General features: G+C 39.0%; 1 protein-coding gene across 1 annotated transcript in view; it reads right to left on the bottom strand.

The window, feature by feature from the left end:
* tshr (thyroid stimulating hormone receptor) overlaps nt 1-18,721 on the bottom strand; it is a 169,491-nt gene that overhangs the window by 62,781 nt on the left and 87,989 nt on the right. Inside the window, 1 exon segment of the mRNA XM_077018157.1 lies at nt 17,387-17,461. Coding sequence (XP_076874272.1) covers nt 17,387-17,461 — 75 coding nt within the window.

Here is an 18,721-nt window from a genome sequence, read left to right as displayed (position 1 = left end):
TTTTCCACAAAGGGAACAATTGGAGGAAATGGGCATGAAAATTGGACACTTCTCCGACTTCTGCCATTAATGATTGGTCATCATATTCCAGAGAGGGAAGAAACTTGGGAGGTTTTAATGATCCTAAAAGATGTTGTTGAAATGTCACTGTCTGCAAGCTTCACACAGGAGTCTTTGTACTTTTTCGATTGCAAGATTGCAGAACATAGAAATTTATTCCAAAAGGCTTTCCCAAGCAAAAAATTATGACCAAAGCACCACTACATTGAGCACTACCCTCAGTTAATACACGTTTTTGGTCCACTATCTGATGTATGGACAATGCGTTTTGAGGGTAAGCACAAGTTTTTAAAAGATGTTGTACGTCACGCTCGCAACTTCAAGAACATCCCCCTTACGTTAGCTGTCCGACACCAGAAAATGGTAGCCTTCCATTTAGCTACCACCTCATTTTTCAAGCCATCTGTTGAGATACACAAAGTCAGGTCTGTGATGGTTTCTTCATTTTCTGAAAATGTGCAGACCTGTCTTTATCAGAAGAATTGCCATCGGGAGACAGTCCTTGTGACACCTACTGTCTGCATAGATGGTATTAAGTACAGTGCTGATATGGTCATTTCAGTTGGATCTTGCTCAGGGCTCCCAGATTTCAGACAAATAGCATCGATTGTGGTGATAAATACTGACATAGTATTTGTCTGCAGAGTTATGACATCATGGTATGATGGGCATCTTCGAGCATATGAGCTCTGTAACAGCCATTTTCCCACACTCTGTGTGATTGAATTGTTTGAACTAAATGATGTTTTTCCCTTGTCACTTTTCAAAGTTAGAGGCAAACAGTTTGTTGTACCTAAACGGTACATATTATGCTGAGTGATAAAAATGGTCATAATCACAAATAAATTTCTCTTTCTGGATGAATTACAGAATGGATCAAAGGTTCTTGCTCAGAGTTGTCATTAATGAAGATGATATCAGGAAACTGGTTCTAAATCAGAGACCAGATTCTACAGAAGATTTAAAAGTGCAACTGAAAGATAAACTGTCACTGCAGTATGACTTTAAACTGCAATATGAAGATCAAGACTTCAATAATGCTCTCTGCAATCTTACAGAAATAACAGACTTGCATGAAAGAGCTACACTGAAAATCATTCCACTTGTGACTCTCAATTTGACAGCCTTATCACCTACATCAGCGTTTCTCAACCGGGGTGCCGTCTGTCTTCATCGGGGGTGCCGTCAAAATATTCTGATGTGAAATAAAAAACTATAGAAATAAAAAAAAATTTAAAAATTGAAGTTATTATAAGCTTTAAAAATCATTAAAATGTATTTCATATGACCAGATCTCTCAAGTTTGGTGGGCGTGAGCTTTTTTTCAGGCGGGGGGGATTGGAATCTGTCGCGATGGTTAGTGTAGCGGCTGTGTGTGTGTGTGTGTGTGTGTGTGTGTGTGTGTGTGTGTGTGTGTGTGGTTGGCAGGCTGGCTAAAGTCTACCAAGAAACAGCGCGATCTATATTCTGATTGGTTCAACCTGTTATAATATACAACCGATGGATTGGCTGAATATGCTGCGGTGTGCGGCGATTAGATTATTTTAAAAATAAATTAATAATAATAATATTCAAGCGTGAGAAATTCCATGTGTGGCGTGAGAGCGTGTGAAATCGCTAAATATGCGTGAGTCTCACGCTCAAAGCGTGCATATGACCTGCATATGACCAAGGTCAGCACGTGATTACGCAGGTTTCCCACTGACTGTAAGTCACATTTATGTGCTCTCTGTCTTAATAATCACTTTTTTGTGTTATGTTGTCCGGGAGATGGTTGCAGAGAGTATGTTTTCAGGGTTGCCAACGCTCACGCATTGAGCATGAGACACACGCATTTGACCGTTTTCACACGCTCTCACGGCACACTTCCGATATCTCACATCCGAAAAAAAAATCTTGTTTATTTATCTGATCCATATCTATGATTCAATGAGTTACTAGTTCGCTTTGGCGCCAACCACACGCGATCGATAGATTGCGATATAATACTTAATTTGTGTCCATTTTACGTTCACACCCCCCACCCCCCAAAGCCTGTGTTTTTAACGCATTGTAAACTGGGGTACCTTAAAATTTTGCATGCATATAAAGGGTGCCACAACTGAAAAAAGGTTGAGAAACACTGACCTACATCATCAATTAGTGAGCGCAGCACAGCAGACACTGAGATTCTGTCAGCTGCTGAAACATCACCATTGACTAAAAGACTTTGGCCAGAGTGTTTTGACATACCCACATTTTCAGTGGATGTTGAGGCAGGGAAATCTTGCATTTTTGAAAGATGGAACACGTATGACTCCATCACGAGATATGAAGCATGACATATTGGAAAAGCTTGCTGAAACTATGTACAATTTCAAGGCGTACCCTAATGATGAGGACTTCAGCAGCGTTGCCAAAGCCCTTATAAGCAAGTATCCTGGCCTTTCTGAACCTGGTTCTCAGCCAGGATGGTATGGCTGGAAGAACTGCCTTAAATTCAAGATGGGTAACTATCGTACTAAGCTCAGACGGGCTGGATGTGAGGATGTAGCAATCAATGGGGGCAAAAGAAGCAAGAGCAACCCAGAGGGTGAATCGTCAAGCAAGAATATCAAAAGGCCAAAAAGGGGTGAAGCAAATTATTTGCCTAATTTACGAGAGGGACATGATGAACCAAGCCTTGAAAATGCCAGACAAATTCTTTTGGAAGAGATAAAGAAAAAATGTCCAGACTGCATTCTCATCTCACAGTTGATGGACCGAACATTCCCACTACGCAGACGAGAGGTGGTTAAATATGAGCCTGCTGTAAAGGACATGGTAGAAACATGGCCAGCTCTTTTCACAGAGAGACAGGTAAGCTATTACTTTTACTTTTATTCTGTGTTTCCTGAAATGTTGCAATTAAGGTAAGATAATTAAAGCAAAGAAGAATATAATTTACTTAATCACAATAAAAAAGATTGAGATTTAGACTTAGATTTGTTCACATAAATTGTAAACCTAAATTGTAAATGGCACATAAATTGTAAACCTAATTTTACCTGTTAATTTTTTTGTGTATAGTATTTCTTCTCACTAAACAGAATTTTGAACTTGGTTGGTTTGAAGTTACATTTAATTTTTAATAATATTGTTGACACGTATCTGATTTGCAACATTTTCATTTGAAGGCTAGAAGAGAACATGTATAGGAGCATTAATATACATTAATACCCCCTTCCTTTATGTGTTTGCTGAGTTTAATAGAATCACTACTAAGAATCTTGAGGGAGAATTCTTTGAGGCATTGGACCAGTACACTCCACGTTTCTTTGAAATCTTCAAGTCAAAAAAAGGGACTGTTGGACAGAAACTGACTGAATTAATGCAGCCCATCAACTCTAAGTAATGCGATTTTGCAGCATCTGAGTAATCCTTAAAACCATGTGCATTGATGGTAACCATAAAAGTGCTACAGACCAACCCATTACATTTCTTGTCTGATTTGTGTATGATCTTTTCTGTTTCTATAATTAGTCATCAGACGTGACAACACTCCGCTTGGCTGTCCTCAAAGGCATTTCAATTGTAGTTGGGGACAACTCCAGTGAATTCTACAAAATGTGCTATGTAAGTGTTTGAACATCATATTCTCCAGTACTCATATTTGACTAAAAGTTTATTTATTTTAGTTTTTTTTTTTTTTTTTTTTAAACGGCAACTGGTAAGAAACAGCAAAACAACCTTTTCAGAGCTAAGATAATGAAAAGAAAACATTTACACAACAACATATTAATATCTCAACTTAGGAGGAGTGCTAATATCAATTCAGTATTTGGTGGAATACCCCTCACTTCTAATCACAGCTTCAATTCTTCTTTGCATGCTTTTAATCACTCTTTCACAGTGATATTTGTGTCACTGCTGATGAAAAGATTCAAGCATCTCTGTATAAATAATCATTATGATTTGTTTTCTTGGATGCATCCCCAACACATTTATTAGCATGTGTACGTGTTAATTTTTTTCCTTGTCCTATTGATGCTCCTGCCTTTTTTGAAACCATTACTAACATTAGGGTTTTTCAAGTTTACAAAACTATTTTTATATTGATATAAACTTGTCAGTTATGATCCATTTTTTAAATTTCAGATGGAATGTGAATCTGAAGTTTTGAAGCCCCCTTTTCATATTATTCATTTTATTAATTTATATTTCTGTGCAGGGTATGGTGAGAGATGAGGACTTGACAGCCGTTATAGTGGGTGTGATGACCATTTTGAATGAAGATACTCCTGAGCATGGTCCAAGCTTGATACCCCTCCAACCCATGTCTACTGCAATCGTCATTGAGGGCAATGTGGTCATGGACAATATTAAGGACCTGCCTCGAGCAGTTTGCCTGTGCTTTGGGCTTACATATGCTTTGCATTTAGATTATCCCAAATGCATGGCACATACACTAACATTTATTCAAAGAGTATTGCTTGGGTTGGGGCCCAAAGCCCTATCTCCAAAACTGTTAACACTTAAAAATAGTCTACTGCGTTAGACAATTATTGGTCATTGAAAAGCAGTTCACTTTGTATTATTGTTTGTGTTCTTTCATTTCTACAACCCCAAAACCAGAAAAGTTGGCACGTTGTGTAAATCGTAAATAAAAACAGAATACAATGACTTGCAAATCTTTTTCAACCCATATTCAGCTGAATAGAATGCAAAGACAATATATTTAATGTTCGAACGGAGAAACTTTATTTTGTTTTGGAAATAACCATTAACTTAGAATTCAATGGCAGCAACACATTGCAAAAAAGTTGGCACAGGGACATTTTTACCACTGTGTTACATCGCCTTTCCTTTTAACAACACTCAGTAAACGTTTGGGAACTGAGGAGACCAATTTTTTGAAGCTTTTCAGATGGAATTCTTCCCCATTCTTGCTTGATGTACAGCTTAAGTTGTTCAACAGTCCGGGGTCTCCGTTGTCGTATTTTACGCTTCATAATGCGGGGACAGGTCTGGACTGCAGGCAGGCCAGGGGAGGACCCGCACTCTTTTGCTACGAAGCCACGCTGTTGTAACACGTGCAGAATGTGGCTTGGCATTGTCTTGCTGAAATAAGCAGGGGCGTCCATGAAAAAGACGTCGCTTGGATGGCAGCATATGTTGCTCCAAAACCTGTATGTACCTTTCAGCATTAATGGTGCCTTCACAGATGTGTAAGTTACCCATGCCTTGGGCACTAATGCACCCCCATACCATCACAGATGCTGGCTTTTGAACTTTGCGCCTATAACAGTCCGGATGGTTCTTTTCCTCTTTGGTCCGTAAGACACGACGTCCACAGTTTCCAAAGACAATTTGAAATGTGGACTCATCAGACCACAGAACACTTTTCCACTTTGCATCAGTCCATCTCAGATGAGCTCGGGCCCAGCAAAGCCGGCTGCGTTTCTGGATCTTGTTGATAAATGGCTTTTGCTTTGCATAGTAGAGCTTTAACTTGCACTTACAGATGTAGCGACGAACTGTAGTTACTGACAGTGGTTTTCTGAAGTATTCCTGAGCCCATGTGCTGATATCCTTTACACACTGATGTCGGTTTTTGATGCAGTACCGCCTGAGGGATCGAAGGTCACGGGCATTCAATGTTGGTTTTCGGCCTTGCCCCTTACGTGTAGCGATTTCTCCAGATCCTCCGAACCTTTTGATGATATTACGGACCGTAGATGGTGAAATTCCTAAATTCCTTGCAATAGCTCGTTGAGAAAAGTTGTTCTTGAACTGTTCGACAATTTGCCCACGCATTTGTTCACAAAGTGGTGACCCTCGCCCCATCCTTCTATGTGAATGACTGAGCATGTCAAGGAAGCTGCTTTTATACCCATATATATCATGGCACCCACCTGTTCCCAATTAGCATGTTCACCTGTGGGATATTCCAAATAAGTGTTTGATGAGCATTCCTCAAATTTCTGTCTTCTTTGTCACTTGTGCCAGCTTTTTTGAAACATGTTGCAGGCATCAAATTCCAAATGAGCTAATACAGTGGTACCTCGAGATATGAGTTTAATCTGTTCCAGACCCGTGCTCGTATCTCGAACTGCTCGGTTCTCGAAGCAATTTAACAATGTAAAGTATTGTAATTGGTTCCGGTCCTTAAAAAGTCACAAAACTAGCGTAAATGTGGAAAAAAAGACATGTTCTTTATTAATAAAGGCACACGCAACATGTATAATTAAACAATAAAATAAATGTAGGAGAAATAGTTATTACAGTACTACAAAAAATGTTTGTAGTATTGAAATACTGTACTGTATACACCGTACGTACTGTTACTCGTTGCAAAGCACACGTGCGAATGGCTGTGATGACCGGGTACAGGAGTCGACCTTACCAACATCTCAAGAATAAAAAAAACGCTATTGGCTGCTAGAACGCGCTAAATGACGTCATCTCCGCACATACAGGTATGTTTGTGTTTTTGAACCTAAGGTTGTGGGGGAGGGAGAGAAAGAAAAGCGTTTGAGTGTGTCTTTGAGCTGATTAATGATTTCTTTTTTTCCATATAGTACTGTACTGCCACCTAGTGGTTCATGCTCGTATCTCGAGCGTGCACTCAGGTGTCGAACAGAAATTTTGCTCGTCTCGGGGCTCGTATCTTGGATCGCTCGTATATAGAGCAGCTTGTATCTCGAGGTACCACTGTAATTGCAAAAAATAACAAAGTTTACCAGTTCGAACGTTAAGTATGTGGTCTTTGCAGTGTGTTCAATTGCATATAGGTTGAAAATGATTTGCAAGTCATTGTATTCTGTTTTTATTTACGATTTACACAATGTGCCAACTTTTCTGGTTTTGGGTTTTGTATAATATTTGTGTTCTATACTATCCTTCTTTTGTCTATTCTTTATGAGATTTTACTTTAACTGAAATGGGACTTTTGTGAAAAGTTCTTAATGAAAATAAAACATGTTTATGAGCAAGTGATGTTTTTGTATGTTGTAATTTAAGTATTGCCCACTCAGAATACACAAGTTATTGTAATTACTGACTACTTATATAAATCAAGTTTATCAAAGTATTGCCCACTCAGAATACACAAGTTATTGTAATTACTGACTACTTATATAAATCAAGTTTATCAAAGTATTGCCCACTCAGAATACACAAGTTATTGTAATTACTGACTACTTATATAAATCAAGTTTATCAAAGTATTGATCACTCAGAATACACAAGTTATTGTAATTACTGACTACTTATATAAATCAAGTTTATCAAAGTATTGCCCACTCAGACTAATCTGGTTAGTTTAAATCAACATACTAAGTTTAAATTAACTTAATTTTTTTGAGGCAACGAGTTTGCATATTTTTTTTTTAAGTAAAGCCAACTTGGACTTCCGGTTTGTCACCACATGGAGAAGACGTGAGCTCTTTTCCCCCCGAGCGGAGTCCAACCTATTCGTTATTTTAAGGCACTTTTACCTTTTCAATTTTTATTTTATCGCTAATTTAGGACTTGTTGTTTGTTTTGCGCTGTTTATTGGTATAAAAATGCCACCCAAAGCTAATAAAACAGCGGGAACTTCGCAAACTCTTCTGAGGCCTGTTCACACGGGGTCCTCGCCTGATCTCACGGCCTCGGTCTGTCCTGGATCTTGGATCTTGGGCCGGGAAAGAGGCGTGGCCAAGAGCGAAAGGTGTGCTGTGAACGTTCAGCGTCATCAGTTGAACCGTCACACAGCGCGGCAATTTGGTTACTGGTATCATGGCAGACGGTCGCCCAGCTGGACCACAGGTATATGCGTGCAGACATAGACATCAGGTGCTAAAGCACCACCAACTCTGCCCTTTATCAACAAAAGTGCCCTTTTAAAACTTCGTTTAAAAAATATATATTACTATTATTATTATTAACATTTTACTGAGGTCGGTTTGAAATGATCTTTTGAAAACCTGAGCGAATAAAAACAATGCCCTGAAATGCGCCACCACCTCGCACACACCCGACCTCTCTCTTCCTTTAACACCAGATGCGCTGCAGCAGCAGTTCAGTTCAGCGAGTGGAAGGAAGCTGAACTGACGCTGAACGTTCACAGCACGCCTTTCGCTCTTGGCCACGCCTCTTTCCCGGCCCCCACACAGAGGGTAAAACCGGAGCAAAGAAAAGAGAGAAGCGCAAAAAAAATTATGAACGTAAAATGCGAGACGCAAAGAAAAGCAGTGACGCGCAAACAAAAGAAAGAAACGCAAAAGGGAGAAAGTATTGCAAAAAAAGCAGCAACATAAAATGTGAAACGCAAAGAAAAGAAAGAAACGCAAAAGAGGGAAAGTATTGCAGAAACAAATTAGGAACGTAAAATGCAAAATGCTAATCTTATATTTGCGATATTATTTTTTTTCGTCACCATTAAAGACCCTAATTTGACTCCATAGCCTTTAACCTGGATGAATGCCCCGAGATTGATCGTGCACACCGTTCGCTCGGACCTAAACCTACATCTGGAAACTCACCACGTCCGATCATCGCACGAATGCACTATTTTAAAGACTGTGCGCTGATCCTAAAAAAAGCTCGTGAGCTGCAGCGAGTCACCGTATCAAACATGCGAATCTCTGTGTTTCCAGACTACACACAAAAAACTGCTAAAGCTAGATCAGCGTTCCATCAGGTGAAGCAAAAACTCCGTGCTTTGGAAGGTGTTAAATACTCGCTTCTGTACCCAGCACGTCTCCGGATCATGCACGGAGATAAACAACACATCTTCAACTCAGCAGAGGAGGCGATGCGTTTTGTTTCATCTATTTCGACGTGACTATAATGTTTACACTGAGAGCTGTTCAAGCGTGACTTCATGGTTGGGCAGCATCTTTTTCCTTTTCTCAGGTACTTGCTTTTACACTGCTCGTCCATTAGGATTCATACCCTTAATTCGTTATAGTTATTACTTGATTTTGTTTAATTTACCAAGTATTTGTGCCTGTTTTCAGTTCTTATGTGCACATTTACAGAATTCCACTTTTATTTGAATTTTATATAGACCTGGTATTATCTATTTATGTTATATATTCTGTGTACATGTTCATACTTTTTTAGGGTTTTGGACTTCTTGCTCTATGGGGGGCTTTATGGTTGGTTATGACCTATCTGGAGTGTAGTTTGACTACTTGGATGTTCGGGTATATGTTGGGAGGGTGGGTTTTGAGGGGGGTTTGGGGAATTTATGTGTTTGCTTTTGTGTTTTTTGTTTTTGCCTCTTTGTATGTTTTTGTCTCTCTCTTTCTTCTTCTTCTCACTCTGTCCTGTTTCCTTCTCTTCTCTTTCCTACTCCTCCTTTCCCCCTTCCATATCCTCAATTTGCTGGCAAATTTCCAATCACTTTTTCCACTTCAGTTATATACAAATACTGAATCTAAATGACCACTCATACATCACAAGTGTTGCATAGTGGAGCCAACATTAAATTCCTGAGCTGGAACGTCAATGGCCTTAACAGTGTGATCAAGCGTTTGAGGGTCAATGCCCACTTGCAGCGTTTAAATGCAGACATTATGTTCCTACAGGAAACACATCTCAAAAGTGATGATCATCTAAAGTTAAAATTTCCTTGGGTTGGAAACATTTTTCACTCTACATTTAACTCAAAATCTAGAGGAGTTGCTATTTTGGTTAAGAGAGGGATTGATTTCATTTCGGATTTTACTTTTGCTGATGTTAATGGTAGATTTTTGATAATTCGAGGCTCTCTGTTTAACACACCAGTGTTATTGGTTAATTTATACGCCCCCAATTTCGATGACCCCAAATTCATGCAAAATCTTTTTACTTTGCTCCCTTCTTTAGATACTCATCTTCTCATTATGGGAGGTGACATGAATTGTACCATTGATCCATCATTAGATCATTCAAACCCTTGATCTTTAACTCCATCTTTAATGTCTCAGGTAATTTCTCAGTTTTTAACTGATAATTCTATGGGAGATCCCTGGAGGTTTTGTAATCCACAGGATAAGGAGTTTTCTTTTTTCTCTCACCCACATCAAACATTCTCTCGTATAGACTACTTTTTTGTGGATAACTCGCTCATGTCTAGGGTCACTTCTCCCACCTATCACTCAATAGTTATTTCTGATCATGCTCCTCACACTATTAATATATATTTTACAAATTCACACAGCTCTCCTCCTACTTCGAAATTCAATCCATTATTACTTTCAGATGATGCTTTCTATACATTTATTTCCTCGGCTATTGATGAATTTATTGCTTTTAACAAATGTGATTCTATTTCTTTTTCTCTTTTATGGGACACCCTTAAGGCCTATCTACGTGGTCAAATAATCTCATACACAGCTCACATGAATAAAATGCAGAGATCCAAAGTGCAAAACCTCATGAACGAAATTTCAGTGCTGGATAAACTCATTGCAACTCAGTCTACACCACCATTACTTAAGCAGAGGCTCGAATTACAATCAAAATTCAATCTTTTAACAACCTCCGATGCAGAAAAACTTTTACTACGCTCTCGTTGTACTTATTATGAACACGGCGATAAACAGTCTCGACTTCTTGCTCATCAGTTGAAGAGACAGTCTGCATCTCGCGTTATTCACCAAATTGTAGATACAAAGGGAGACCTTCGCTCTGACCCGCAGGGTATCAGTGAAGTATTCAAATCATTCTACTCAAATCTTTATACATCAGAGTCCCCATCCGATGATGACGAAATGTTTTCTTTTTTTGAAGATCTGGTACTTCCTTCCCTTGATTTATCAGTTGCTGACAATCTTGATTCTCCTTTGGGTTTGTCAGACTTAACCCAATCTATAAAATCTATGCAGACTAATAAAGCTCCTGGCCCTGATGGGTTCCCCATTGAGTTCTATAAAAAATTTATTAATAAACTCGCCCCACTCCTTTTGGAGGTTTTTCATGAATCTCAGTCTTCCGGTTCTCTTCCCCCCACCATGACTCAGGCTTCCATTTCTCTGCTCCTTAAGAAAGACAAAGACCCGAAATGTTGCAGTTCATACAGACCCCTTTCTATTTTAAATGTTGATGTAAAGATTCTGGCTAAAGCTCTGGCCTTACGTTTGGAAAATGTACTTCCTAAAATCAACTCCCACGATCAGAATGGTTTTATCAAGCGACGTCAGCTTTTCTTTAATGTCCACACACTTTTAAACACCATCTACTCTGTACACTCACAAACTGCACCGGAGGTGGTTATTTCCTTGGATGCAGAGAAGGCCTTTGACCGTGTTGAGTGGCGTTATCTGTTTTTTATTTTACAGAAATTTGGTTTTGGTCATAACTTCATATCCTGGGTGAGGCTACTCTACACATCTCCTCATGCGAGTGTTCATACCAACAATGTATATTCAAATTATTTCTCCCTGTCACGCGGTACCAGACAAGGTTGCCCGTTATCACCCCTGCTGTTTGCTCTGGTAATTGAGCCTCTATCTATCGCTTTAAAATCTCTCTCACTCTTTCAGGGTATTTCGCGTTCAGGTATTGAAATGAAATTGTCTCTGTATGCAGATGACCTGTTACTGTATGTTACTGACCCCAAGAGCAGTCTCGCATCGATTCTGACATTGTTGAGGAAATTCGGCCTTTTTTCTGGATACAAATTAAACATCCAAAAGAGTGAATGTTATCCAGTAAACTCTCTGGCGTTAATGCTTGACAGTTCTTTATTCCCATTTAAATTCACTCCAAATGGATTTAAATATTTAGGTAATTCTATAGCTCGAAGCCTACCAGCTCTTTTTCACTCCAACTTTTCCCCTTTATTGGCCAAAACTGAATCTGATCTAGAGAGATGGAGATCTTTTCCTCTTTCTCTTATTGGTAAGGTGAACACAATTAAAATGAATGAAATAAAAAAAAGAAATCTGGGCAATACAAACAATTCCGGTTTACCTACCCAAAAAGTTTTTTAAAGCATTAGACCAAATAATTTCTACTTTCATTTGGGATGGAAAGATTCCCAGAGTTGGACTCGCGCTTCTGCAGCGATTCAGATTCGATGGTGGTCTTGCTCTCCCTAACTTTTTGTATTATTACTGGTCACCTAACATCCATAAAATGCTCTATTGGCTTCATTCCCCTGAATTATCGTGGTGCAAACTCGAGTCTCTCTCTTGCTCAACTTCCTCTTTATTGTCATTGCTTACAGCTCCGACTCCACTAAAATATTCTAAATTTACAAACAATCCATTGGTTCTTTCTTCGCTTCGTATTTGGTCTCAATTTCGGTCTCATTTTAAATTCACACAACCCTCAATGAAGATGCCCATATTGAATAATTACTTATTTCCCCCTGGTTTGAGTGATGCAGCTTTCAAGTTGTGGCATGAGAGGGGCATTGATTCCTTTCAGGTCCTTTATAGGGATGGTGTTTTGAGTAGTTTTACTCAGTTGTCTTCAGATTTCAATTTACCAGCTTCTCATTTATTTAGATTTTTCCAGATTAGACAGTTTTTCCTCTTTATTCTTAAATATTACTCATCATTCTATCAGTCAGCCTTATGATATCTTGTTGGATCTTAATCCCTCTCGGTTATCTCTTATATCTAAAATTTATTCCCATCTGATGGATTTTCACCCGCATACCGTTAATAAAATCAAACATGCTTGGGAGGAAGAACTGGGTTCTGTTTTGCCAGGGGGTTGGTGAGAAAAGGCTATTAACGTTGTACGTTCCAGCTCACCGTGTGCTAAACATCAGCTGATTCAGTTTAAAGTGCTACACAGGATACACCGCTCAAAATATCAGTTAGCAAAATTTTACCCAGATACAGTCATTGATTCATGTGACCGTTGTTCCATGTCACCATGTAATTTAACTCACGTTTTTTTTCTTGTCCGGTGATTTTTAATTTTTGGTCTGACTATTTTCAGGTGATGTCAGAGATATTTGACACTACCATACAAATGTCTCCCACTATTGCAATTTTTGGCTTTTTTTCCAACACTCACTCACTCTCAAAGTCACAATCAGATGTTGTGGCCTTTACTTCTTTATTAGCAAGGCGACGTATCCTCCTACTATGGAAATCCCCGAGACCTCCTACAATTTCAGTTTGGCTCCAAGATGTTCTTCACTTCCTAAAATTGGAGAAAATTCGATTCTCACTGAGAGGTGATGTTTCAAAGTTTAATTTGAAGTGGAATTGTTTCTTCTCTTATTTTAACCAGCTTCAAACTCTTCCTACTATTTAATAAATCCCCCTTCTTTCTGTCTTTTTCTTTCTTTCTTTTTTCATCTGTCACCTTTTTATTAATATTCATGTGTGACTTTCAGTTTGTACATCATTTTATGTATGAAGAATCTGCTGCTTCATATATGTGTATATGTATACATAGAGGTGTATCTCTTTATATGTATATATGTGTGTGTGTGTATTTACGTATATGCTTCATATATGTGTATATGTATACATAGAGGTGTATCTCTTTATATGTATATGTGTGTGTGTATTTATGTATATGCTTCATATATGTGTATATGTATACATAGAGGTGTATCTCTTTATATGTATATGTGTGTGTGTATTTACGTATATGCTTCATATATGTGTATATCAGTAGCGAACCGTGACCTTTAAACCTGGGCCCGCTACCCCCCCCCCTCCCCCCCGAAATTTTTTTTTTCCTTTCTTAATAAACTAAATAAAGAAAAACTGAGACGACAGTACAGCTTTAAAAACGCAATAAACAATAATATCTGTACTAGATAACATCTTAAGCAAAATAAGTTTCCAAACAAAATAAGGTTCACAGCTCCGTGGTTCTCGGAAGCGGAATATGTAAACAACGCGCACGAGGACGTCAAAGGGATGAATCGAAACTAGCTAGCGATGGTGCTAACGACAGCTAGCGTCGCCACAGCGGGCGGAAATTATCATACAGTTAAGCCCGCCCACTAAGAGAGAAGATATGATTGGTCAATTTTGCTGTCATTTGAAACTGGTATTGCGCTGAATTATAACTGCCAGGCCCTCTGTAAACGAACAGCGGGCATCACAGTCCTGATAGGGGGAGACACAGGCTCACAGGCTTCCACTCAACCCCTCACCTTCCAACACAGATTGAATAGACACGGGTGAATATTTTATTTGCTTATATTTTTGTAATTGTTTAGATGTCGAATGTCAAACTGTAAGTAGATAAAATAAAATTGGATAATTATATATATAATGCTTTAAGAATATTTTAGGCCCTCTGAGAGGGCGTAGAGGGCCCTGACGGTTCCCCACTGGTGTATATGTATACATAGAGGTGTATCTCTTTATATGTATATGTGTGTGTGTATTTACGTATATGCTTCATATATGTGTATATGTATACATAGAGGTGTATCTCTTTATATGTATATGTGTGTGTATTTACGTATATGCTTCATATATGCGTATATGTATACATAGAGGTGTATCTCTTTATGTATATGTGTGTGTGTATTTACGTATATGCTTCATATATGTGTATATGTATGCATAGAGGTGTATCTCTTTATATGTATATGTGTGTGTGTGTATTTACGTATATGCTTAACTGTTGAATTCACTTTTTTTTCTGGCTGTGTGTCTATGGTTGTTTGTTTTTTTTGGGGATAAAACTGGGGAAAATTTAGAAGTCATTTACCTTTTGTTGTTTGATTGTATTTCGTATTGTGATTGACTTCTCAATAAAAAAAAAAGAAAAAGAAAAAGCCAACTTATTACTTTTTACAGTGTAGTCAGTAGTCGGATTACTGTTTCAAAGTAACTATGGCAACACTGGTGTTCTGCTGTTTAGGCATGCATGCTCATTAATTCTGTGTGTTAGTCATAGAGACTTGTATACTCACATATTCATGTGCTGCATTATTTTAGATATATCAATACACTTGTATTCCAATGTAATATTAATTTAGATTTATATATAACCAAGTATCAACATGTAATGTTGTCAGGAATAGCCGATAACACAATTACGTTCACCTGTCTCCCCACCACGCCCACATTCCGGGCATACTTAAGCACCTAGACTTCACTTCCTGGTTGCGAAGTATTGCCTCATGTCGTTGCATACCAAGCCGTTATTCCTGACTGTCTCTCTGTGTGCCGAACTCTGCTTGTCCCCTAGACCACGTCTCCTGCCTGATCCCTGGATACCTCCCGGACTCTGCCCTCGCCTCTCGACCCTGGACCGCACTGACCACCGCTCCCACGCTACTGCTCTGCACCTGCCATACGTCACTTTGCTCATCTTGTGGCTAGTTGTACAGAGTTATTCAAATAAAGAACGTGTTATTCCGCATCAGGATCCCTCTCAGCATGTTCTATACGTTACAAATGTGCTATATTAGGCATATGCATATCTATGTATTAGTTTGTATATTACTCATCGAATGTAATAATTTTCATGTGTGCATGTGACCTCACTGTCTGTGCATTGTGTCATTTATTGTCCAAAAGTGGAAATTAAGAATGGCTCAATGTGTAGACTAATAGAACCAAATTAATACTTATTTAGGCATATGTAAATATGTAAGACAATTTATTTAGGAATAGGGAATTCCCTTTGTCCTCAAATTGTGATAATCTGCCTTTTTTGGTTAAGTCATTAACTAGACCTGGAATGACGGGCACTCCTCACTCCCCCCCTCTTTCTCCCTTTCTCTCTCTCTCTCTCTCCCTCTCCCCTGTCCGGGCAGAGGTAATGAGTATTTAATAATACAGGCCCAATGGTCAATGAAATGATGACCAAGAAAGTGCTGTAACGTACTAATCAGGCAGACAAGGATCCAAGTACGGATAATAGCTGCTTTTATTGAAACAGCGATCACAGAGTAATCAAACAGGCGAGTTACTCCATTCAGGGTGTGTTGTACAGGAGTAGAGTAATCGTAGTCAGGACAGTCCAGGGTCACGCCGGTGAGACAGAAGCCAGGAGGTACAGAGGGACTAGGCAGGGAACAAGGTCTAGGAGGAGAGCAGAGGTCGTACACAGGAAAGCAGAAACACAGAGAACGCTTGGTATGTGGCATGGAAACAATACTTCGCAACCCGGGAAGAGTGAGGGGGAAGCTTAAATAGTTGCGAAAGGGAGGGGCAATGAGCGGCAGGTGAACCACATCTGCACGGTGATTATGTGCTGTTCCTGACAAGTGCCTTCCGATGACGCCCCTAAAAGTTGTTTAAAAACCCTTACTCAAGGAGACATAATGAGCTTGGCAGCCTGGTAGACTTGGAGAATTTCGCCAGACTCGCCGAGACCCAGAGACTCGAACTCATTGGAAACATGCCAAACCATCGCGACCAACAGAGTGCTGGACTTACGCCGAACACCGCAGAGTCCACCGGAGCGAGGCCAAAAGACAGCAACAAGCTCACTGAGTCCAACAGATGATTCTTCTAGATTTTATTTTATTTTCTTTATTTTACGTGTCGTCGTCAAACATAATTTTATTTTGTCTAGTCTTTCAAGTCAAGCTAATTTTCTTTCTCAGTAAAGTCATCTGCACAAGTTTGTCTGCGGCCTCCAGCTGTGACTGTGACTCGAGCCGTCTCACGTGACCTGCTCCGTAGGACTTAGCCACCTCAAGAAAGGAACCGTGAACGCGCACCGGTTGGTCCGCGTTACCACGCCTCTTCAACGAAGTAAGATGCTCAGTTCATATGCTGTTTTGGGGTTGCCAAATACTGTTACCATTAACCTCCCCAAACTTTCTCTTTCTCTTTCCTTTTCTATTTTCTCTCTAAAGACCTCATGTCCGTCCCTGGGTCCTACGCTAGTTAGGCAAGCCTTAAGGTAGTCATATAATCCATTTAATTCTCATGATCACCGACAGTTATATCATTTGCTGTTGTTGTTTAATTTTATATCCTTTGTTGTTCACTATTATATTCCTGGTTAGATTAGTAGATTCACATATAGGTTGAATTTCATTTTGAGCAAAATCATTCCATATGCTATTCTTAATCAGTTGTAATATTAACCATTTAATAAATGTGGACATTTATTCATTAATCTGGTCACGGTGGTAAATACATATTTTGGTCGATGGTATTAGGTCACTGCGTGGAACCCGAACTTAACCCTTTAGTAATGAGACTGATTAAACCATATTCCACCTATCTCCGTTATCACAATACTGGTTCCTGAGCAATCAGGATGGTGCCCCGTTCATAATCCATAAACTAACATATGTATCCGCTACAACACATTCCACTATGTATTACATAAAGATTTTCAACTGGAATATTCTATTTATTGAGATATAGGATGTGTTATGTTAGTGTTCCCTTTATTGTTTTGAGCAGTATATACTGTATGTATGGATAATGGATTTACTTACAAGTATTTCAAATTTGGAAGGTCTTTGAAAGCCTCAGGACTGATGGTCATCAGATTTTTGGTATTTCTTATTTCTCTATGAGAAAACAAATATAGAATCAGAAAAAGAAAGCTTCAGCACAAACTTCAAGTTGGCTTCAAAAAGGCAACAAATAAAGACTGAAGGACACTAGTGCAAATAAACAGTGATGACAAACGGTAATGCCAGAGAAAGATGCCATAAGAAGTAATGAAAAAAAAGAGAGTAATGAAATAAAAACACAACACATACTAAAATAACATTTAATGTGTGTTATGTGACATAAGTAATGTAAAAATGGTGCCATTAAATTGCACAAAAAATTGAGGAATTTAGAAAAAACTAAATGGAAGAATGACTAAAAAGGAAACAGGATTTTTTTAATTTACTACAATTGTCACAAGAAATGACCTGAAGCAGAATATGAGGTATGGTATCAATACTTTGAATGTTCTGGGACTAGCATCCCTTATAAGTAATGCAAGTTAAATGTGCTGGAAGAACATGTGAAAAAAGAAAGATGAAAATTAAATGTAGCTGGTTACGTATTTCCATGTGTAATTTTATGTTTTTTTATGCGCATGTTTCCTAGTTCAGTGTGCATATGTAATTAGCACACTGTTAGGTTTGTGGGCTGTAATGGCTCCTTCCTCCATGATTCCTCCCCACTACATGTCCAGTTAGTGTTCATCATGGCTGTTTGTGTGTGTGTGTTTGTTTGTCACACACCCCTCATTATGTCCTGCACCTGTGTCTTGTTTCACCACTTGTTAGTGTATTTAAGATTAAGGATTCAAGGAGACTTTTGCATCACATGCGGTACATGAGATGGAACAAATTATGCATTCAAGGTCTCAGGTTACACCAAAGAACAATATAAAGTTAAAGAACAATATAAAGGGGATTGTAACGAGGTGACAGAAGCAGCAGACGCGGAGTATGGTGCCGTGGAAACTTTAAGTCCATAGCACAGCAATAACAATCACACTCAAGTGAAATAAAGTAAAGCCACTAGGCAAGGAAGATGATGCAGGTAGACTCACTCCTCTATGGTCAAGGAATGCACAGTAATGGTGTGCTGGACCTGTGGGCTGAAATTGGGAGTGAAAGTGATGGGAGACAGATGCCAGTGATTATGGAGTAGGTAGGTGAATTGGACAGGGGGAGTGGCTGTGTAGGCTGACCCAGCCTACCATGACATGAAATAGTGGTGCAAAAGTGATAAAGTTCAGGTAGCAGCAGTAGCATGTATCACAACAGCAAAAAAGTGATACAGCGAAATTAAAAAGAAAGTGAATATGAAGTGATTCAGTAAAT

This window comes from Brachyhypopomus gauderio, chromosome 9 (genome assembly GCF_052324685.1).
Source record: "Brachyhypopomus gauderio isolate BG-103 chromosome 9, BGAUD_0.2, whole genome shotgun sequence".
Taxonomy (NCBI): domain Eukaryota; kingdom Metazoa; phylum Chordata; class Actinopteri; order Gymnotiformes; family Hypopomidae; genus Brachyhypopomus; species Brachyhypopomus gauderio.
Note: the sequence above shows the minus strand (reverse complement) of the source record. Positions and strands in the feature narration are given on the sequence as shown.